General features: G+C 36.4%; 1 protein-coding gene across 2 annotated transcripts in view; it reads left to right on the forward strand.

Moving 5' to 3' along the window:
* The window catches only part of VPS13A (vacuolar protein sorting 13 homolog A), a 108,453-nt gene that overhangs the window by 18,664 nt on the left and 76,218 nt on the right, over window positions 1–13,571 (forward strand). For both annotated transcript variants that reach the window (XM_086479474.1, XM_086479475.1), the window contains exons 15-22: window positions 676–811; window positions 1,496–1,590; window positions 2,391–2,533; window positions 3,829–4,030; window positions 4,120–4,234; window positions 7,784–7,920; window positions 11,179–11,311; window positions 12,069–12,186. In XM_086479474.1, coding sequence (XP_086335600.1) covers window positions 676–811; window positions 1,496–1,590; window positions 2,391–2,533; window positions 3,829–4,030; window positions 4,120–4,234; window positions 7,784–7,920; window positions 11,179–11,311; window positions 12,069–12,186 — 1,079 coding nt within the window. The remainder of the gene's footprint in view (window positions 1–675; window positions 812–1,495; window positions 1,591–2,390; window positions 2,534–3,828; window positions 4,031–4,119; window positions 4,235–7,783; window positions 7,921–11,178; window positions 11,312–12,068; window positions 12,187–13,571) is intronic.

Below are 13,571 nucleotides of genomic sequence, written 5' to 3' on the forward strand. Positions count from 1 at the left end.
CTCTCTCTTGGATTGCTTGATGGTTGTTTGCTGTCCCTTATGTCAAACTTAGTGGTCAAGTCTGGATGTAGCTTGCACTTTCTTTGAGGACCCAATATTGGAATCATCACTGACGTCAGACAGGACATCCCATAGTTGTTGAAACGATGAATGTAGGAGAAGGGAAGGCTTCCCTACTGTTGTAGCTGTATGTATCAGATCCAGGAATAGTTTTCTATATTTCTTAGAGTAAATATTCTATAACAAGAGTAATGATATTTTTTTTAATTATTATTACTTAGGACATCTATCTTGAAATGAAAAATATAGTAAATTTGGCCTGTGCTGACTATTTAATTGCTTACATATGTATTTTTAATGGTTCCTGGAATATTTTTTTTTGTGGTGAGAGCTAGAGAGAAAATCCGCTGTGTAAGAAACATTTTTTGACTTAAAATTAGCTACCTTTTGCTTGCTCTTTTTGTTCATAACGGTGATGGATTTTGTGCAAGTGAGAATTGGTCTGATGATGCACTGTGTACTTAAAAAAGTTATTAGAAGAAAAACTAAAAAATAATATGTTGCCTTTTCAATGGATGTCTAATGGTGTTTTGACATATTAGAGCATGTCTTGGATCTATATTTATCTTAGGAAAAGAGCCATGAAGAAAATACTTGTATTTTTTTAAATTTCAGGCAACTAAAGCTGGATTGAAAATCTACAGACCAGGAGTAAAACAAGATGATGAAAATTCTGGTGGCTGGTTTAGTTGGATCTGGAGCTGGTCAGGTGAAAAAAAGGATGAACAAAAACAAGAAGTGAAGGGCTCGAGTATGTTTGTTTATTCTTTTTTTTTTTTCCTGTTACTAATAACGACTTATTGGAATAATAGGTCCCTAGCAATGGATCTTTGGATTTGTTTAATATTTGGGCTATCAAATTACTGACGTTTACATTTTCTCTTATCCTTTTTTTGCTGCTGAAGTTGTTAATTGCATGTTACGGAGGTATTTTACAATTCGTTCTATAGGTTTTCCTGAACAGTCTTCAGTTTGTGCTTTCTTCTGCCACTGTTTTTGGATTTGTCTATATGGAGTACTGTGAATGGGGATTTGAAGCAAGTGCTAGAAAACAGTAGCAGTTAATGGGATGTAAACAATTTTACTTCCGTTCATTTTATAATTTGGCTGTTTCATGCAGTGCATTGGAGTTTGATTCACTTAAGTACAGGGCACCTAGTAAAGGTTGTGGAATGTAGAAAGTAAGTCAAAAAGGTTCCTCTATTGTTAGCAAGCTAGGAAATAGACTTGGTCGGAACGAAAGCGGAACAGAGCGTGCATTGGGAGACTCAGGGCTGTGCTTTAAACCTCAGGGTTTTTGCTTTTACTAATTCAGGACAGTGTTGACAGCATCTACTGTACGTTATAGAGCTACCAAGCAGTGAACAGTGTGTAACAATATTTGCATTTTTCAGATACCTATATTGAGTTTAGCTAACCTCTTGCAACTTGACAGGCCTTGAAGAGCTGATGACAAGTGAAGAGAAGGCTAAACTTTATGCAGCAATTGGATATAGTGAAACAGCTGTGGATCCAACCCTTCCAAAATCAGTAAGTCATAACCGACTATGATACCAAACAATTGGTAGCTTTATCTACTAATAAAAATCTAAAGATGATAGGAAATCGCTTTTAAAATTACTTGAAGTTCTGTCTCTGTATTTGAATACCATTCTAACACTTTTTGATTAAGTTACTGCATGCTGGCTTTGTGCAGTACAGACCGTCCTTAGATGTAGTTTCAGAATAGTGGTTATAGAACTTACTTTGGATATTCTGAAAAAGTTCAGAATGAAATTTTCCTCACTCAAGATAGAATAAGGTCATACAAGCAGTGTATTGTGTTTTAAGTTATGAAATGCTTCATATAGCCTCTTAAAATATTCAGAACCTTTTAAAGAAATTGCATTAAGTGGTTCAGCGGAATCTTAAATATGAGTGATAGTACATGAGGTAGAGTAGATGAATATATAAGGAAAGAGGTGATTGAAGGACTATAGTGGCGAAGAGCAACATTTTTGAACCATTCAGAAATGATCTGATAAGTCATCTTTGTCAGATAACATGGTCGCTACAAAGGACTGCCTTCCAGCTCTACGTCAGAGGCCCTTTATCTCAAAGATGTGTTGTAGAGACACACTTGTATGTGTCGTATGTTTGTAGCATAGTCTACTCTTACTCTGACCCCTATTTAGGAGTTACTTTTACACCAGCTATGATACAAGCTATTTATAGCACTGGAAAAATAGTATCAGACTGGTATTTATTGTTCTCATTGCTTCATAAATGGTATTGAAATGTTTATTAACATATTTTATAATACACTGTTATTGTTTTTCCTGTATATCTAGTATGAAGCCATGAAGTTCTCTGTGAAATTACTAAGCATGTCTATATCAATAAGAGAAAACAAGCAAACTCCTGAGCTGGTAGAATTTGCATTAACTGGCTTGAGTACAGTATTTACCCAACGACCAGGTGCACAAGCAATAAGGTAAACTTGTTCTATCAAACTGGTTTTGTTCCTCAGGAAATGTTTATGACGGCTAATAGGCATTTTAAGGTTCTGTTATGTTTAACTTCCATTTTTCACTGTCATGTCTTGTGCAGTTTAGGAACAGAATCATGCTGCAACTGATGGACAAAATGAGTGAATACTCTTTCCATGATTAAGTTCTCTCCCTCTTCAGAATTTTTTGTGCCAATACAGATTTTCTCCTTTTTTTTTCAGTTTATCATTGTTATGTACAAGCAATCCAGTTAGTAACTTGTATTAGTGACTGCGACTCCTTTTGAAACTTAACCTGAGCAAGGTGATCTCGTAACCGCTTGTGTATAGGCATTTAATATGACTGAAAAATTCTTCTTGAGTTTTTGGTTGAGCTTTTAGATTTGCAGAAGAAAGCTGTGACTGATTTTGGCTTGGTTTTGTGCTCTCATAGTAGATGATGAAAAACAGGGATATGAAATATTTTATTTTCATTTCAAATACAATGACTTAAAAATTCTGGGGGAGGGTAGCCTTCCTGTTTTAAACCTTGTCCCCTCTACTTTGGGGCATATTAATATAATCTGTGTATGATACTAAGATATGCTGAGTTTTATGCATACATTTTTTTTATGTTTTGCTTGCAGCTTTTCTGTTTATTTCCCTGTGCATCTAAATGGCCCTAGTAATGCTTTTATACTGAGAAAAAGGGAAGGAAATGTTTTATTTTTACAGTGAAACACTTTTCCGTTGAGTGTTGGGAAACAAAGATCTTCAACTGAGAGCTGTTAAAGAGGTGGACAGGGTATTGGAAAAAAAAAAAAAAATCCAACACCTAAGAAAATACTTCCTCAGAGTATGTGAGCCTGTTACTCTTGTGCTCCTCTTGTGGTGTTTATTTCTCTGCTGTATCTCTGTTCACCAGTATAAACTGTGCCATCTAATTCCTAAGCTCATACTACAGAATTTCCATTTGCGTGTCTTCCCTGCCCTAACATCTGAGGTCCTCCTGAAAAGTGTATGAAGTGAATAAATTGGACCCCCTTATTTACTCAAGGGTGTCTAATAGGCACAAAAGATAGTGAAGTAGAAAACAATTAGCACATGAATATATGTGCTATATCCTTAGACTAAGCTATTTATAGTTGAAGTAGGGTAGACATAGGTTGTGGTTGGGTTTTTTGTTTGGTTTTTTTGTTTTGTTTTGCTTTCTTTCAGCTTGTTCCTTTTATTCTTACCGTCTAATTGTACCTAGCCAGATGGATATTGCATCTGAACATGCTGTTTACCTTTCTTTACAGATTTGAAACAAAAATTACCTCACTCGAAGTTACAGGCATGTCCCGAGAACAGTGTACACCCTGTCTCCTGTCTTCTCGAACGATGTATTCAGACAAGAGTACCTCACTCTTAAGCATAATGTTTGAGACTAATCCTTTGGATGAGAAAGCGGATCAGAGGCTTAGAATAGAATCACAGCCACTGGAAATAGTATATGATGCGGTAAGTAAATATTTGAATAAGTTGTAAATCTTGAAAAATCCCACTTAATAGTAAATTTACCACATATTCTTTTTGCTTTCTTTTAACAGATGACAATAAATAGCTTAGTGGATTTCTTCAGGCCTCCAAAAGATGTACATTTAGAGCAATTGACATCAGCAACTCTGATGAAGCTTGAAGAGTTCCGTGAAAAAACATCAACAGGCAAGTGCTGCATACTCTTCTGATTGCACGTTCAGACACATTTTAGAGTCTATGAGTATGAAGATACTGTGTATTTCCATCTAGAGATACATGGATGTAAGCCATAGCTTTCTAACACAAAACCTAATCAGCTGAATTCTTCAGTATCATTACAAAGCATTTGTTCTAGGTATTTGCTAATTTTATGTCTGTATCTTTTTCAACTTTAATATTCTTTGTAAAATATGCTCCACACCCTAAGGTAGTATTTCAGTATTTATTCTGTCTGCATGTCTAAATTGTTTCATATTCTTTAAAAACTGATACTGAGATACTAGTCCTCTAATGAAACCCCTAAAAGCTTCCCAGAGTTGTTGCTTTTCAGGACACTACCTGCCTTTGTGTAGGTGTTTTCAACTTTCTTTGTTCCTCGATAAATGTTGATTTTGATCTGGATTGACTCAGATCCTGTTGTATAAACTATATTTATCTGTCTTCTTGTTACTCATTATTAAAGCTTTTCCTCTAGTTTTCATTTCATAGAATCACAGGATGTATTGGATTGGAAGGGACCTCTAAAGGTCATCTAGTCTGGCCCCCCCTACAATAAGCAGGGACATCTCTAACTAGGTCAGGTTGCTCAGAGCCCCATCAAGCCTGACCTTGAATGTCTCCAGGGATGGGGCTTCCACTACCTCTCTGGGCCACCTGTTCCAGTGATCCACCACCCTCATATTAAAGAACTTTTTCCTAAATCTGCCCTTTTCTAGCTTAAAACCATTACCCCTCATCCTATCACTACAAACCCTTGTGAACAGTTCTTCCCCTGCCTTCTTACAGGCCCCTTTCAGGTACTGGAAGGCTGCTATAAGGTGCCCTCGGAGCCTTCTCCTCTCCAGGCCGAGCAACCCCAAGTCTCTCAGCCAGTCTTCATAGGAGAGGTGCTCCAGCCCTCTGATCATTTTCATAGCCCTGCTCTGGACACGCTCCAGCAGTTCACGTCCTTCTTGTGTTGGGGACTGCAGAGCTGGATGCAGCACTCCAGGTGGGGTCTCATGAGGGCAGAGTAGAGGGGCAGAATCACCATACTCAACCTGCTGGCCACACTTCTTTTGATGCGATTTGCCTTCTGGGCTGCATTGCACACTGGTGGCTCATGTCCAGATCTTCATCCACCAGTACCCCCAAGTCTTTTTCCACAGGGCTGCTCTCTAGCATGTCTTCTCCCAGCCTGTATTGATACCAGCAGTTGCCCCGGCCCAGGTGCAGGACCCTGCACTTGGCCTTGTTGAACCTCATGAGGTTGTCCAGGTCCCTCTACATGGCATCCTGTCCCTCTGGTATCTCGACTGCACAACCCAGCAACTTGCTAAGGGTGCACTTTAATGCCACGGTCGATGTCATTAATGAAGATATTAAACAACACTGGCTTTTTATCTCTAGAGAACTTGTATTTTGTCACATGAATGAAACTGTGAATACTTTTAAGACTAACTTGGAGATTTGTGGATTTACCTTGTTCCAGTAGGGATGTTTGAAGAGGTATGTCCAGCGCAGTATCCTGTCTCTGACTTGTGGATGGGAGAGAGTGTTAAGGGGAGATTGCATAGATGAACTCCTCTTAAAAGGAAAAAAAAAATCAATAAATTTTTTTCACCTCATTTAAATTTGTAACCTGCTAATATTTAAATTTACAGTTAAAAAATCTGAATAGTCAGTGATAACAAGTGAAAGACCTTTCAGAACACTAAAGCATAATGTATGTTTAATCGTTTTATCAAGCTAATATCAGGAATGAAATCAGGCATCAATTGTATTTTTATCCATTAGGGTTTTTTTTGTCTGAACTGTTTAATTAAGAAGTAATGTCAGATTAACCAGTCAAAGTTAGGTGGATCAAGTTGCTTGTCTTTTCTATCACAGACTTCTCCAGCAATACCGAATACTTTGATACTACAATTAGTTCCTGAGATTAATTTGATAAAAATTTGCTTAGATTCAATATGGTCGGTTCTCTGCTCATTACCACCAAATACTTTGGTTTTGATAGTGATTCGTTTTTTTTTGTGGAAATAAGAGATCATGCTATGTGTCTATTGTAACTTAAGCATAACATTACTTTAGAGGTATAGCCAATGACTCTTACCTTCACAAAAGTGCTGAGTTGCCCATAGTAATCTAAAAGCTTGTTCCACTCACAAATGAGAAGCCTGATGGAATTTCTAAAAATGTGCTGTACATTGCTTGTAAAATCTTGGCTGACTTACAAAATTACCAGGGGAAGAAGATTTGATCTGCAGAATATTGTGTTGCAGGGGACTATGCTAATCTCAGAAGCAGAGTAAAATAATGGGGTGGTATAAATATAACTAATAATTTCAGACTTGCAGTCCTTCTCAGGAAGGAGTTCTTAGCACTTTTCTTTCAAGCAGTAGAAGATAGCTGAAAAATAATGAGGAACTGTAAACTGAAGAAGTAAAGACACTTGCTACACCAAAATAGTTTTGATTTTCAGCATCACTAAAAGACATTACAAAAGCTTAGTTTGCCAGAGTTAGATTTATGGACTCAACTACATTCTCTTCCCAAATGAAGGAGAAAAGAAAGTATTTTCTTGAACTTTCTGCATCATTCAAATACAGTTAGGCATTAAAAAACTGAAAAAATCTTAATCTTTTAATTAATCCAAGTTATTTTGTCTTGCAAATCCTGAAATGTCGTTGCACATCCAGTTCTTCATTGACTAATCTAGCTCTCCCTGTGTTAGGACAACCTTTGATAATGTTGGAACAGTTTGCTTTCTTACCAGTGTGGGAGTGCTGCAGTGTCATGTTTTCATAATTTATTACCTCTACTTCTGTGGTCATCAGCTTGTTGCACCTGGTAAATACTTAATGGGTTGTGGCTACATACTAAGGCAGTTTTCAGTGCTGACTTGAAGCAAGGCAGTTCCTTCCTCTTCAGATGAGCAAAAAAACAGAATTTGGTCTCAAATGTTCGGAGAGTCTGGATTTCCCAACTAATTGCATGATTTTTAAACAGAATTTTTGTAAGACCTTGTATTTGCTGGTCTTCAGCATCTCAGGATGGAGATGCTTGTTAGTAGAATCAGTGTAAACTTCAGTATCTCAGTAGTAACAACACTAGCAGTTTGGCCAAGGCAGATGGATTCTCACAGTAAGAACTTCTAGAAAATTAAATTTATGAATCTACAGAGCTCAATGGGTAACTCAGCAATTGCCAGGTTGCAGTATACATTCTGATTCTTCTCATTTCATCTCTACTCAGTATGAAACTTTTTTGGATTTGTATGTGATGTTCCTGTCTCTACTTGTGTATCAGCATTGTTTGCTATCCTCATTTCATCTATTTGGTGCCTCTTTAAAGACTACCTACAATTATTGATTCAGAAGAAATCTGAAGAGTGTCTGTACCTGCAATTAGACTTAGTTTTCTAGCATTTGCAGCTCATTTAAAGAGAGACTCGGATATCTTTTTATAGCTGCTTTTAATTCCATAGCTTCTATATGGATTACTTTGTTTATATTTATTAATTATATTATTTTTCAGGTTTGTTGTACGTTATTGAAACCCAGAAAGTTCTTGACCTCAAAATTAACCTCATGGCTTCATACATCATTGTTCCACAAAAAGGATTCTATGACCATACTTCAAATTTACTGCTTCTTGATCTTGGTAGTCTTAAGGTATGTGTTTACCTAGTGAAGTAACTTACTGAAAATGATAGTTTGGCTTTATGTGACTTCCAGTTTTTTATTTTGTGTTTTGTGATACTGGTTAAGTAGAAGTTCCTCTGAGCGGTTTGTGTTAGCTATTTATTTTGAACTGCTTTCCAGTAAAGGCAGAAATTATTGAACTCTTCTCAATAGATTCTTTCAAATTTTAAATACATAATTAAGCTAATTTAATGCAAAAAAGTGTTGTTATAAAGTAATCCTTTCCTGTAGAGAAAACACTGTTGATGCTTTGAACTGTTATGTAGAAAATGTGTAACAGTTTTTTTAACTTGGAATATAAAATAATAAACTTTTTACTGACATGATTAAATGGTCGTCTGATTTTTAGTATTACTATTATTCTTATTATCAACTACCTTTTGGTTATTCAGTTTACTTTAAAATGAGAAAAGTAAACATATTGGCAAGTTATAAAATAACTTGGATAAAATTAGAGATACGTTTGAGATGTTTGACTCTTCCCTTGCATGAAATTAGTTTAATTATGTATTTCAAATTATAAGTTAGTACTACAAAATCATAGAAGAGACAGTTTCTACATATTATTGGCAATCTTCTTACTCGTTGGTGAACTTATGCTCTTTCAGGACAGATGATCTTAGATATATACAGGCAATTTAATTTTTTTTTTTCATTTCTATGCTTGCCTTATCTGCTTATTTAATAAGAATTGTTTCAAAGCTTAAACTCTTGCTAAAGTTACTAAAGTGAAGTAAATTTTCTATGTGTCTGCCACAGACTGACTTTCTGAGCATGTGGGTTTCAGTTGGTATCATTGAATAGTTTGTGTTGGAAGTGACCTTTAAAGGCCATCTAGTTCAACCCCTCTGCAATGAGCAGGGGCATCTTCAACTAGATCAGATTGCTTAGAGGCCTTGTCCAACCTAACCCTAAATGTTTCCAGGGTCAGAGTGGGGCATCTACCACCTGCCTCACTGAGCAGCCTGTTCCAGTGTTTCACCGCCCTCATTATAAAACATTTCTTCCATATATCTAGTCTAAATCTACCCTCTTTTGAGTTTAAAACGTTCAAGTTTACCCCTTGTGCTATCACAACAGGCCTTTCTAAAAACTCTCTCTCCATCTTTCTTAGAAGCCCCCTTTATATATTGAAAGGCTGCTATAAGGTCTCCCCAGAGCCTACTCTAGGCTGAACAACCCCAACTGTCTCAGCCTTTCTTCGTAGGAGAAGTGTTCCATCCCTCTAATCATTTTCGTGGCCCTCCTCTGGACCCAATCCAACAGCTCCATGTCTGTCTTATGTTGGGGGCCCCAGAGCTGGATGCAGCACTGCAGGTGGGATCTCACCAGAGCAGAGTAGAGGGAGAGAATCACCTCCCTCGACCTGCTGGCCACACTTCTCTTGATGCAGCCCAGGATGTGGTTGGTTTTCTGGGCTGTGAGCATGCATTGGTGGCTCATGTCCAGCTTTTCATCCACCAGTGCCCGCAAGTCCTTCCCTGCAGGCCTGCTCTCAATCACTTCATCCACTGAGTCTGTTGCCTCAGACTGAGTGGAGGACCTTTTACTTGGCCTTGTTGAACCTCATGAGTTTTGCACAGGCCCATTTCTCAAGGTTCCTCTGGATGGCATTCCATCCCTCAGGCATGTCAACTGCAACACTCAGGTTGGTGTCATCTGCAAATTTGCTGAGGGTATGCTCGATCCCACCGTCTGTGTCACTGATGAAGGTATTAAACAGCACTGGTTTAGTGAAAAACATTGCTGTGTTGATACTAAAAATAATTGGGATTTACAACCAGACCGCTTATTTCAGTGACTAATAATTTTACCAGCTCTCTGAATGCTGGTCATTTTTAGGCACTCTGTGGAGTTCAGTAATCAATCTGTGTATTGATTGGGTGCTTGAGGCAGCCTCCTAGATCTTATGCGGGGGAGAGGGAATAGAACAATCCATGTCCTTTATTCTCCAAGGAAAATTACTCTCCAAATAATACATGGAATATGTTTCAAAATTAGGAGTCCAGAAAATGTGTCTGTGAGATTCTTTTCTGAAGTGGATGAGTAATTTTCATAGTGAATGTGACTCTTGGATTGGTTCCTGTGCATTAATGGAAAATAGAAAGCAAGATGAAGGAATTGGGCAACACCAAAAGAGAAAAGTTAGATGCCTCTCAGGATGTGATTAATAATTCTGTATTTGCTTTGAGTGACATATGCTTAATTTGGATGTAGGTTATTTGTCGAATGAGTATGTTTAATACAAAACAAATAGTCTCTTTCCCTCAGTTCTGTACTGAATAAGGTCAAGCCCCAGGGGGGAAAATGGCAAATAAAATACAAACTGTATCTCAATGCACGTACTTAAGTGGACTTAATTAAGGTTGCACAAGCAATATTAATTTGGTAATTCTGAATTTTCAATCTGCAAGTTATTTTTAATATAAAAGTAGACATAGTTCGGTAGCACTGGAAAAAGAAATGCTATGTTTTAGATGCTATTATTTAAACCTGTTTCACGGTCATGAGCTTTATCTTGAATATTAATCGAGGTCTGACAAAAACAGACCTGGATCCAAAATTAAGACACTTAAGAATGAGGACAGCCACATTTCACTGGAGATGAGTAGCAGAGAGGGCACATACAAATGTGAAATACCAGAGAAATACAGGCATGCCAAAGCTGCATCAAAGGGATGTTGACTGATACTAAAAGAAAGACATTGAACATTGATGAACAGTCCAAACTCCCTTTCCCTTTTACTTTGATGGACTAATATATAACAGGGTAATGTTACAACTGAATTCAGTAGGATTCAAAAGTAGATTTCATGTTTCTGAGGTGATTAATGCAGTAATAGTTTTATTTATTAGTTAGTATATTTTATTAAACAGTTATTCTACTGATTATGAAGGGTTCAAGACTTTAGGCTGTGAGTCAGTCAGTTATTGAAGGAAATTATTCTATATGTATTGTATAAAACTTCATAGTTTTTAATTAATGTTTTATTTTGTTTCTTTTCTTGAAGAAACGGGATTTAGTACTCTGAATTTTTTGTTTTGATACAGGCTACTAGTTTTAGATAGTAGTGATTTTGTCCTCTGCTGTGATATTTGTAAGACAACGTGTCCTTATAATGAGGACTTGAAATTTAATCTTTTGTCGTGGTGGAATCAAGTATCTGTAGAATTAGTACTTTGAATATTTTTGAAATTGATTTATGCTTTTTCACCACTGTTTTTAAGATGAAAAGCAAAAGTCGTTCTGATTTATCAGAACTCAAAGTAGGACAAAGCACTATTGAAGATATAATGTCAAGAGCTTATGACAGTTTTGATATCCAGCTCAGCAGTATACAGTTACTGTACAGCAAACATGGTAAGTAATCTTTCTCTATATGAGTAAAAATATTTTGGTGGTTGATATGCCTTTTATATTTTTAACTGAAGAATCTTTGGAACATGCTTGTTCAAATTCGCGTTCTAAACTCAGTCCTACAAATGTTGCAGATTTCCAAAATGTACCCTTAGGCCTTAGAGTCCAACCTTAGCTTTTGCTACATAAACAAACTTAGAGTAAATCCCTTATTTTTGAAGATGTCTGATTTGATTTGTTGCATAATAAATATGAGTGTAATTTGTTAATGGTATTTTCCTTCAATGCCTTTTCCTTTCTTCCCTCCAAGTTTAAAGACAAATCCACAAGTAGTTGTAGGTTTGATCATTTTGTGAGAGTAAAGAAAGGATCAGAATCCCTTATTGAAGGAAACTTGCACTACTAGTTTGGGAACTGACAATGTAGAAAGAGTCAGAACCAGAGAAGTCTTAAGCGTTTAATTCTTAACTGTTTGGTTCCAAAGGGGAATCCAGAGCCTAAACTCCCACTACCATGAATGTTAATATTGGGCCCTTAGAAATCTGCAGCATGGGTGGAGTAGCTGTTCAGATGTGAATGGTACAAATTACTAAGTAGTTCTGTATGTCTGAAGTTTGGATCTTGTATAATATACATATGTTGATAGAGCTGTAAACAAGATTGTGTACCTGAATTTTTAGCAATATTTAATTCTCTGATATGTGTAATAAGAAGGCATCTCTTTCAATGTTTAAAGCATAGGTTTTCTTTGCTCTTCTAGATGAGAACTGGCAAGAGGCTCGGAAGCTGAAATGTTCGTCTCAACATATCTTGCAGCCCTTGGATGTAAAAGTGGAATTTAGCAGGGCTATGGTTGTTACAGATGCAAGAATGCCCAAGTATGTGTGTTTTCGTATTTTGAAATTTTATGGTAAATGACTTTTCTTTTTTTTTTCCTTTAAAAAAAAAAAAAATCGAGGATCTAATTATGCTTACGCTATGTTACATCAGCCATATGTGAATCTTAGAAGTAAAATACCTTAATCGAGAAAAATAGAGAATAAAGCCAAGAAGTTGCCAAATACTGAAAAGAGGATAGAATGTTATATTGTTATGAAATAAGCACATATAATATATTTAATGGTTTTTATTAATGATATTAATACCTGTTCTAATTGGTCTTTCTAATAGCTACATGTAATTTCTTATTGGAGAGAACTCTGAAAAGTCTGTCTTATAAACAAAAATATTCTGAAAAGTAACATGTTGTTATACTCCCTCTTTGATTTAGGTTATACATCTCGTTTACATACTAGAGATCACTTCTCAGGGAAACAGCTTTTAATGTGTTGAGTTGGCACTTAGGCCTATTTAGCAAAAAACCTATTGACTGTGAAAATTGTACTCAATCAGAAGAAAATGTATGTTACTCTTAATGATGAAACTTTGATGTTAAAGATCACTGAGTCAAAGTAGCAAAGATTAACTTTGCGTGTATTTTGGAAAGTGCATCTTCACTCATGTCTGATAAGGACAGTACTACCTCAAAAAAATCCAGTCAGTTTTGAAGTACTTGCAAACTAGCAAATTAATGCATTATGAGGTAATTTGCTTTATTAAGTCATTAATAGGAATCATATTCTTATGCTGCAATAAGCTATCATATGCTTATTTTGTTCTTAACACTGTTGAAAATTTAGTTTTTTAGCTGGGTACTTCAGAAAATTAATAGTGTAAAAATAGGCCTAGGCTGTTGCAGAAAATTGTGTAGTACATTCAGCAAAATCAAGAGGCAGTTCATGAAATAAAATAATTATGAAGAATCCAGGATTTGCTTAGTCAGAAGAAAACCCAGCCAAAATAATGTACCTTACCGGTTCTGTGTATTGTGAAGGCAGGTCAATGATTGCACTGTATAATGGTGCCACCTTCTGGAAAGCTGGAAGTCCAGGTTCTGAATTTTGATACTTTACAGAACATACTGTTTCCCTCCTTACTTTTTCTCTGTTTGATGGAGAAGTTGAGATACGGGAAATACAATTCACAGGAATCTTGTCTTTTTATGTCAGAAAGTCCAGCGAGGGAAAATGAGATTTCATTTCTATGGTCATACAACAGAGTGTCATTTTAATGTAGGTTTGTAGTTGACATCTTTCCAAGTTATGTTAATGTAACCTGGATTAATGAGTGCCTGCCCTTAATGAGAACACTTGTTGCAGTATTGTAGTACTAGCTGTCTGACTGTCTTGGCTACCAGGTGTGCTTCTCCTTTTGGCGGTTTATG

The sequence above is a fragment of the Leptosomus discolor genome, chromosome Z (genome assembly GCF_034619465.1).
Source record: "Leptosomus discolor isolate bLepDis1 chromosome Z, bLepDis1.hap2, whole genome shotgun sequence".
NCBI classification, from domain to species: domain Eukaryota; kingdom Metazoa; phylum Chordata; class Aves; order Leptosomiformes; family Leptosomidae; genus Leptosomus; species Leptosomus discolor.